Source organism: Abramis brama (genome assembly GCF_963993115.1).
Source record: "Abramis brama genome assembly, chromosome: 22".
NCBI lineage: Eukaryota > Metazoa > Chordata > Actinopteri > Cypriniformes > Leuciscidae > Abramis > Abramis brama.
Window position 1 is genome coordinate 3,625,492 of NC_139984.1, and position 10,448 is coordinate 3,635,939.

At 41.7% G+C, this 10,448-nt stretch overlaps 1 protein-coding gene across 1 annotated transcript; it reads left to right on the forward strand.

Moving 5' to 3' along the window:
* Positions 1–2,706: 2,706 nt before the first annotated feature.
* LOC311073389 (zona pellucida sperm-binding protein 3-like) lies at positions 2,707–5,177 on the forward strand. Its single transcript, XM_084099118.1, has 8 exons — positions 2,707–3,276; positions 3,772–3,890; positions 3,968–4,071; positions 4,152–4,329; positions 4,470–4,587; positions 4,671–4,753; positions 4,839–4,930; positions 5,004–5,177. The coding sequence occupies exons 1-8, from the start codon at positions 2,731–2,733 to the stop codon at positions 5,072–5,074; spliced, it is 1,311 nt and encodes a 436-aa protein (XP_083955244.1). The 5' UTR covers positions 2,707–2,730; the 3' UTR covers positions 5,075–5,177.
* The last annotated feature ends 5,271 nt before the right edge of the window (positions 5,178–10,448 follow it).

Here is a 10,448-nt window from a genome sequence, read left to right on the forward strand (position 1 = left end):
CAGCTATAGGTGGAGACAGTGCGCTCACACACGCACCAGCTATAGGTGGAGACAGTGCTCTCACCACACACCAGCTATAGGTGGAGACAGTGCTCTCACCACACACCAGCTATAGGTGGAGACAGTGCGCTCACACACGCACCAGCTATAGGTGGAGACAGTGCGCTCACACACGCACCAGCTATAGGTGGAGACAGAGCGCTCACACACACACCAGCTATAGGTGGAGACAGTGCTCTCACCACACACCAGCTATAGGTGGAGACAGTGCGCTCACACACGCACCAGCTATAGGTGGAGACAGTGCGCTCACACACGCACCAGCTATAGGTGGAGACAGTGCGCTCACACACACACCAGCTATAGGTGGAGACAGTGCGCTCACACACACACCAGCTATAGGTGGAGACAGAGCGCTCACACACACACCAGCTATAGGTGGAGACAGAGCGCTCACACACACACCAGCTATAGGTGGAGACAGTGCGCTCACACACGCACCAGCTATAGGTGGAGACAGTGCGCTCACACACACACCAGCTATAGGTGGAGACAGAGCGCTCACACACACACCAGCTATAGGTGGAGACAGTGCGCTCACACACGCACCAGCTATAGGTGGAGACAGTGCGCTCACACACGCACCAGCTATAGGTGGAGACAGAGCGCTCACACACACACCAGCTATAGGTGGAGACAGAGCGCTCACACACACACCAGCTATAGGTGGAGACAGAGCGCTCACACACGCACCAGCTATAGGTGGAGACAGTGCGCTCACACACACACCAGCTATAGGTGGAGACAGAGCGCTCACACACACACCAGCTATAGGTGGAGACAGAGCGCTCACACACACACCAGCTATAGGTGGAGACAGAGCGCTCACACACGCACCAGCTATAGGTGGAGACAGTGCGCTCACACACGCACCAGCTATAGGTGGAGACAGAGCGCTCACACACACACCAGCTATAGGTGGAGACAGAGCGCTCACACACGCACCAGCTATAGGTGGAGACAGTGCGCTCACACACACACCAGCTATAGGTGGAGACAGAGCGCTCACACACACACCAGCTATAGGTGGAGACAGAGCGCTCACACACACACCAGCTATAGGTGGAGACAGTGCGCTCACACACGCACCAGCTATAGGTGGAGACAGTGCGCTCACACACGCACCAGCTATAGGTGGAGACAGAGCGCTCACACACACACCAGCTATAGGTGGAGACAGAGCGCTCACACACACACCAGCTATAGGTGGAGACAGTGCGCTCACACACGCACCAGCTATAGGTGGAGACAGAGCACTCACACACGCACCAGCTATAGGTGGAGACAGAGCACTCACCACACACACCAGCTATAGGTGGAGACAGAGCGCTCACACACACACCAGCTATAGGTGGAGACAGAGCGCTCACACACACACCAGCTATAGGTGGAGACAGTGCGCTCACACACGCACCAGCTATAGGTGGAGACAGAGCGCTCACACACACTCCAGCTATAGGTGGAGACAGTGCGCTCACACACGCACCAGCACAGTGGGCTCACCACACACCAGCTATTGGTGGAGAAGAGAGAGAGTGATAGAGCCAATTAAATGGAAGGGGATTATTAGGAGGCCATGATTGGCAAGGGCCAATGGAGGGAATTTGGCCAGGACACCAGGGTTACACCCCGACTCTTTACTAGAAGTGCCATGGGATTTTTAATGACCACAGAGAGTCAGACCTCGGTTTAACGTCTCATCCAAAGGATGGTGCTCTTAATTTGCCAAACAAATCATTCCAAAAGAGCTCTGTAGGGAACGCCTTGTCCCATGAAGCACTGTGGGTGATTATATTGAGTCGGTCTTTTAATATTTCTGTTCTCTTTTCTGTGCATATTTTGATACTTGTTTACATATTCAACTTCCACTGAAGTTTGGTCACATTGACTCGTACAAGAATAATTTGCTGCTGGTTCATTTAACATTTTCCTATGGGGTTTTTCAATTTGACATTTTGTTTTACACACCTAGTAGTGCAAATTGATGCAGCATGTTCATTTTAGACAATGTATGTTTTTAATAACAAGAGAAAAGTGTTAAAGGGACCATAAAAATAAAGTGAAACTGAAAACATTCCACTGTAAGTTAAATTAATGAGAAATGACACATAACTTGGTAGTAAAACAAAGTGTTGTACATGTTATTGGTGCAAAGATGTGAGAGTATATTTTGTAAAACATTTGCAACTGCATTTCATCACTTAATACAAGCATCACAATTTTTTAATTGTGTCTTTTGTTACATAGGGATTACTGAACAGACATGTACAAGTTTATTTTAAAATGCAAAGTACTTGAAATCGAAATGTGTAAATAAAGCTATGTAAACTTGTATTTTTTGCAACAGTAAAAGTGTGTCCCATTGGGTAATCAAAAGTTCTACACACACTTGCGGTCTTCAAGCCCACTTGAACACTTTGATCAAAGACCGGAAATACTGTAGGTCATGAAAGTAGAAAAGTGGTCGAGTACAAAGACGGCAAGTGTGGTTATTTGGACAGGCCCATAAAAAATGAGATCCCCAAGATGCATACACTTTACAGGTCCAGAGGAGAATTTAGGATAATCAATTAAGGTAAAAGGGGTGGAGCCACCTTAACTCAAAGCTGTACAAAATGGCAAAGCCAAGCACTGGTGTGTGTTGTGGTGTTTGTAACAAAGTTTGTTAGAATGGTGTTCCTGAAAGTTGTCTTAGTGGTGGTTGTGATTTGTACATATGCTGTGTCTGATGTCTTGGGAAGTTTGAGGTCTGGTCAAAGTCCAAGAAGCATGGGGCCAAAATCAGATCCAGCTTCCAGAAGTCCTGCCCTTTCTCCCCTAGGGCTCTGGAACCCTTTGCAAGTGGCTTCTCAGTTTCAGAGTCCTTTGGGTCCCGTCTCCAATAGCTTTGCGCAAGAACCTTTTGGCCTTCAGGAGAAGCAGCTGTTGCAGGGTCCAGTGAAGCCTTTGGATTGGAGGTATCCCATCGCTCCCGAGGTGCAGAGCGAGTTGGCAGGGGACTTCCAGTTGAGGCAACCCGTGACTCCCAGCAGCGCAGCGGTTCAATGTGGCGAGAACCGGGTTCTTGTAGAGGTCCAGCAGGACCTTTTCAGCAATGGTCAGTTGATCCAGCCATCTGGTCTGTCTTTAGGTGGATGTCCTGTTGTTGGTCAGGATCCGGAGTCAAGAGTGCTTATCTTTGAGTATGAATTACAGGACTGCAACAGTGTGCTGATGGTAAGAACTCATAAATATTAATGGGTTATTTGTTGTGGTAGAGAACCTTTCAATGAAAGTCAGTTCACTTGGTTTTACAATGCCAGTGCAGATAAGACCACGTTATCTGTTTGAATGGGTAAATCCTGAATTTTAGAGCTACTTGCTTTAAGTGAACCTTCAAACCAACATCTGATGTAAACTATCCCATAAATGGTATGAAGCAAGAACAATAAATCTTGTGACTTAATAGTTAAAGCTAGTTTTTTTTACCCTGGAACAGTCAATATGCATGTTCAATCCTGAGTACATGTCTCCAAAACATTGATTATCTTTGGCAACACCGGAGCTTCTGAGGGAAGCTGTGTTGATGTTTACTAATTGGTGATTTGCTCTCTAGGAATTCCACCATATTGCACAGTGCACCTTCTCCCATTCATGGCAATTTGAGTGCACTATCTTGGTGTATGTAAAGTCTTTTTGATGACCCTCTTGGTAACCACAATCTTTTTACAGATGAATGAGGATGAGCTTGTCTACACCTTCTCTCTTACCTACACCCCTGAGGCGCTTGCAGGTACTCCGATTACCCGGGCCGATGGTGCAATTGTTGGTGTTCAATGCCATTATCAAAGGTAAGTGATCTCTGTGACTTTCTGCACTTTCTCGTGAAACTGGGAGACCATTTAATGGGTACTTTCATGAATTGCAGGCTCCAAAATGTAAGCAGTGATGCCTTGAGGCCAGCATGGGTCCCTTATGCCTCAACAGAGGCTGGTGGAGAAGTCTTGCTTTTCTCCCTGAAGATCATGATGGGTTGGTACAGGTTTTTTCTTTCAATAAAATGAACCTTTACCCTTGCTATTGTGGCTGTACCTAAAATATTTTTTGTGTAGATGACTGGTCCTATCAGAGGCCTTCATACACCTATTTCCTGGGTGGCGTTATTAACATCGAGGCATCTGTGAAGCAGTACAATCATGTGCCTCTGCGTGTGTTTGTGGACCGCTGTGTGGCCACTCAAGCACCTGATGTGAACTCCCTTCCGAGATATTCCTTCATTGAGAATAATGGGTAAGGTCATGGCCCTTGATGTGGTAGGACTGTTTAAATTGCTTTTTGTAACCACTTTGTGACAGTCATGGGTAAGGTCTAGTTGCTTGATGCCCTGCAGTTGACATTCATGAGTTGCTCGTTGTGATTTTTGTCGTCAGGTGCTTTGTGGATGCCAAAACTACAGCTTCCAGCTCCCGCTTCATGCCTCGGTCCCAGGTTGACAAGATCCAGTTCCAGCTGGAGGCGTTCATGTTCCAGGAGGGCAACAGTCCTTCTGTATGTACTATGAATATTATGAGTTAATTTGACTTCTCCTCCCATCTGCTTTGGTTTTGTGACTTGCCTGTCACCCCTTGCAGATTTACATAACGTGTATTCTGAAGGCAACTATTGCTTCTGCACCCAGTGACGCTCAGCGCAAATCCTGTTCCTTTGCCAATGGGTACGTGTGTTTTTTTTTTTTGTTTTTTTTTAAATTACCTTGAATTTTCTCATGCTGAAGGTTCCATGTCTCTGTTTTATTGCAGGTGGTTTGCTGCTGATGGTAATGACCAAGTTTGTGGTTGCTGTGACTCAACATGTGGTCCGGATGGTGAATTTGATGCTTCTCCCTATGGAGGTTGGTAGCTTTTGCTCTTTCTAAGGTATCTTTTGGTTCAAGTACTCTAACTTGGCTGTTTTCTTCTCTCTAGGCATTCAGTGGGAAGGCAAGGCCTCACTTGGTCCTGTAATGGTTCAAGGGCAAAAGACAGGTTATCAATAAAACTGACAAATCAATCCTTGATTGTATCTGACTTGTCATTTTGCTTCATGTCTGGTTTAACTGCTTTTGACTTGGAAAAGTCTCATTCTGCCAATGTGGTGAAACTAATCGTCCTACTATACAATTCAAGTCCATATAGCATGCAACCATTGGGTTCCAGAAGTAAATAACTTTCTCCATAGGGAGTTTTAAATGATCAACCTTTAAAGACCACAAGTGAAAGCTCAAGGTTATGCTTCTGAAGCCATTAGTTTATTACAATTTGTTTAAAAGAATAATTCCTGGTTAAAATCATAACTGACGTGTGTGTATATATAGCGCTTTCATATGTACTACTGTACACCAGGGCTGTGCTTAGAATATCGATACAACATCATGAACTCCTGACAATATGCGTATCAATTCTGTCGTGCTTTCAAATGTATCCAATTATCACATGTCAATTCGTGCCAATTTTAGCAACGTGAGACACTCAAAATGGATAAAACGATTTGCCGCTGACAAAAGTAAAACAAAAATATGGGAGAATTTGGGGTTTAACACTAAACTGGAGAGTTGGACATTAGATATGAGACATGCAAGAAAAGCCCAGGTAGCAGCACATGTTGCCAGATGCTTTTATCTCAACTCCCACCTGTGTCTCCGTGCCCTCAAAAGATTACAAATGCATTAATGTGCTTCATATGTCAGGTTTTACAGCCATACAGCGTTGTCAAGAATAATGGCTTCAGACAATTGATTCATGAGGGTGAGCTACGCTACACAATACCAACACATCAGTTTTTAGCAGAAATGGCAATTCCCCAGTTGTATGATGAAGTTAAGCAAGATGTTCTGCTGTCACTCTCTTCTGCACAGTTGAACTGTTAAATTTAAGTTGTTACCATTTTTGCTTTTATGCAATCTTAGTTTAGTCATTGAGCATTGTTGACACGCTTCAGTGTCACTATAATTGTCATTTCAGTTATTGAGGCAGAGACTTTCAAAGCAGAAGGAAGAGCCAATTTAAGCGCTTTTTTGTTGACTTATTTTATTTCATTTCACTTTTTTTTTTTTAATAGTTTTTCAGTTATCACAACTGTTATGACACTGGTTATTCAATAAACAGATATTACTGTTACTAAACTCTGCTCAAAATAAATTTAAATTCTAAATTGATCCAAATCGTGATTTGTATCGTGACATTGTTGATGATACACAGCCCTATTTAACACCCATGAAAGCTGCTTTGACAAAAGTTTCTTCATAGTGGAAGAGTCTTTCATAGTGGATGAACTTTTCTGCGACGTAAACGACTTTGTGGAACTAGATTATCATCCCATTTATATAAAAAATCTGAGGACATTTTCTTTGGTTCATAAACTTTTATTTTAAGCCATGAGGAGATGAAGTGGCTTCCAAACATCTGGGTCAGGTTTACAAATTCAAGTAGCTTTAAGCCCCCCTAATTATACTGTATTGTCAATATTTATTCTGGGTGTTTTTTGTTTTATTCTGGGTGTTTTACCGTGCCATGTAAAAGGTCTGATCAAACCACTGAGGGAAGAAAAAAAGAGGGTGGAAAATGGATCAGGAGACTGAAAAATATTTAGGAATTTTGGCACAATCCTGTGCTCTCCATTCAATTCAATTCAATTCAATTCAAATTTATTTGTATAGCACTTTTCACAATACATATTGTCTCAAAGCAGCTTTACAGAAAGTGCATTTCAGAAATGTACATAGAAAAATACAGTTAGTTAATCATGTATTAATTTAGGGCATAATATATCACCAGCATTGAGTCGTCTCTTCACGGGTGTTGGGGCATCTGAAGGTTCCATGAGAGGCTGGATACAAACTGGAACTGACGAACTCTATATACCGATAACGACAGAAAAGCAGATGGGAAATAATTAACATAGCTGCTGTTCATAATATTAATGCATTCGATATGATTCACCTGTAGTATAAAAGGTAGTATTATGCGAACGCTTGGCTAAAGAGATGCGTCTTTAATCTAGTTTTAAACTGGGACAGCGAGTCTGAGCCTCGAACAATATCAGGAAGGCCATTCCACAGTTTAGGAGCTAAATGTGAAAACGCCCTCCCTCCTAGGAATGACCAGAAGCCTCGAATTTAGTGATCTTAAAGAGCGCGATAGATTGTAGGGCGATAGAAGTTCCGTTAAATACCCAGGAGCTAAACCATTTAGGGCTTTATAGGTCAGTAGTAATACTTTGTAATTGATACGGAACTTAATAGGTAACCAGTGTAGAGATGATAGAATTGGTGTTATATGATCATATTTCCTCGACCTAGTAAGAACTCTAGCAGCTGCATTTTGAACTAACTGTAGCCTGTTTATTGAGGATGCAGGACAACCAGCTAATAAAGCATTACAGTAATCTAGTCTCGAGGTCATGAATGCATGAACTTTTCTGCATCAGAAACAGATAGCATGTTACGTAGCTTAGCAATGTTTCTAAGGTGGAAAAAGGCTGTTCTTGTAACATATGAAATATGATTTTCGAAAGACAAGTTGCGGTCTAATATAACACCCAGGTCTTTTACTGTAGTGGATAAAGTAACAGGACATCCTTCTAAATTAAAGTTGTATTGTAAGAGGTTTTGTGGGCAGTTTTTTGGGCCAATAAGTAATACCTCCGTTTTATCTGAATTTAATAGCAGAAAATTACACGTCATCCAGTATTTTATATCTTTAACACACTCTGTCAATTTAGATAATTTAGTGTTTTCATCTGGTCGTGATGAAATATATAATTGAGTGTCATCAGCATAACAGTGGAAATTAATCCCATGTTTTCTTATAATATTACCAAGTGGCAGCATATATATTGAGAATAGCAGAGGGCCCAACACAGATCCTTGCGGCACTCCATAGTTTACTGACGCTATCTTCGATTTTTCCCCATTTAAACAGACAAAATGGTAACGGTCTGATAAGTACGATCTAAACCAGCTTAATGCCTGTCCATGAACACCAGTGTAGTTTTGTAGTCGATCTAAGAGTATTTTGTGATCTATAGTGTCGAACGCAGTGCTAAGATCGAGTAAAACTAGTATTGAGATACAGCCTTGGTCAGAAGCTAGAAGTAAATCATTTGTAATTTTAACGAGTGCAGTTTCTGTGCTATGATGTGGCCTGAATCCTGACTGAAATTTTTCATAGATATCATTTTCTTGCAAGAAAGAGCTCAATTGAGCGGACACAACTTTTTCTAGTATTTTAGACATAAATGGAAGATTTGAAATGGGTCTGTAATTTGCTAGGTTATTATGATCTAATTGCGGTTTCTTAATGAGAGGTTTTATAACTGCCAACTTGAATATTCTTGGAACATGACCTAAAGATAAAGATGAGTTAATAATATTGAGAAGAGGCTCTTCCACTACATGTCAAATTTCCAACTCATAGAAAAGGTCATACATTGGATTTAGTGTGTACAGCTGGTGCTGATATAAATCAGCTTGAAGGTAAAGATTTGTGTATTAGTGACCATAAGCTCTTGAGTTTTAACTTAAATGTTTCTCTGCAAAAACTACAAAAGAGGGTTATTAGTTTTAGAAATCTTAAAAATATTGATTTTAATCAATTTTCATGTATGATAAATGACAGTTCTGCAGGAAATACTGTTGATCATTATAATTCAATTTTATCATCAACTCTAGACGTGCTGGCCCCCAAGAAGGAACGTGTTGTTTCATTTTTGAAATCATCACCCTGGTTTACCACTGAACTCAGGGCCCTTAAAGCAAAAAATAGGCAGTTGGAACGACAGTTTAAAAAATCAGGGCTCACTGTTCATAAACTTATGTATGATGAGCATTTGGTTCAGTACAGCGATGCCCTCAAAATATCAAGAACCGAATACTACTCTAAAATCATTAATGATGGTACTGCTAATCCAAATAAGATGTTTAAAGTAATCAACAAACTTCTTAAACCTTCCAATTCACTTATTTGTTCCACTGTGCAGCAGTGCAATATGTTTTTGAATTTTTTTGCTGAAAAAATTGATAATATTTATCAGTCTATTACTTGTGCCTCTCTGAGTGCACCTCCTGAAATTCAGCCTTTAAATTGTCCGTCTACTTGGTTTTCTAGTTTTAAAACGGTTACCATTGACTACATTTCCAAATTAATTATGACTATGAGTTCCACTACCTGCACCTTGGATCCTATTCCAACTCATGTTCTCAAAGAGTGTCTGCCATCTATCAGTCCTCTCATTTTGAACATTGTTAATACTTCCATTACTAGTGGACTTGTTCCTCAAGCCCTTAAGGTCGCCTCCATCACACCAGTTCTTAAAAAGCCTGGGTGTGATGTGTCTGATCTGTCTAATTACAGACCAATATCAAATCTTCCTTTTTTGGCGAAGGTTTTGGAACGTGTTGTTGTGTCACAACTGCATTCTCACTTGTCCACGAACAAGCTTTTAGAACCTTTTCAATCTGGGTTTCGCTCAGGACATAGTACTGAGACTGCCTTGGTCCGAGTTATGAATGATCTCCTCGTCTCTGCTGACTCTGGTGCCCTTACTATCTTGGTGCTCTTGGATTTGAGTGCAGCTTTCGACACGGTGTGTCACTCTATACTGCTTGAGAGACTTGAAACCTGGCTTGGTATTTCCGGTACAGTGCTGGAGTGGTTTAAATCTTACCTGACTGATCGTACCCAGTTTGTTATTTTAGAAAATAATAAATCTAACGTTGGACAGGTGTGTCATGGTGTCCCTCAGGGGTCTGTCCTTGGTCCGATACTTTTTAATATCTACATGCTCCCTTTAGGGCAGATCATCAGAAAGCATGGTCTCGGGTTCCACTTCTATGCTGATGATACACAGATTTATATTAGCACAAAAACTAATATTACAGGTGTATCAGCAACTCTTTCTGACTGTCTCCAGGAAATTAAATTATGGATGTACCAAAATTTTCTTAAATTAAATGGTACTAAGTCTGAGGTTCTCTTAGTTGGTACCCCTGCAGCTACCTGTAATGGTAAAAATTTTAATTTGGAGATTGAAAACAATGTACTGTCTGCATCACCACAAGTACGCAACCTTGGAGTAATTTTTGATTCTCACTTGACACTTGAAGCACATATCAAGAGCATTTCAAAATCTGCATTTTTCCATCTAAGGAATATTGCTAGGATCAGGTCCTTTCTTTCATTACCTGATGCAGAAAGGCTTGTCCATGCACTTGTGACCTCCAGGCTTGATTATTGTAATGCCCTTTATCTTGGGCTACCAGCAAAATCTATTAAGCGTCTGCAACATATACAGAATTCAGCTGCTCGTGTTCTTACACATACACCTTTTCGTCAGCATATTTCTGGGGTGCTTAGGAACCTGCATTGGCTTCC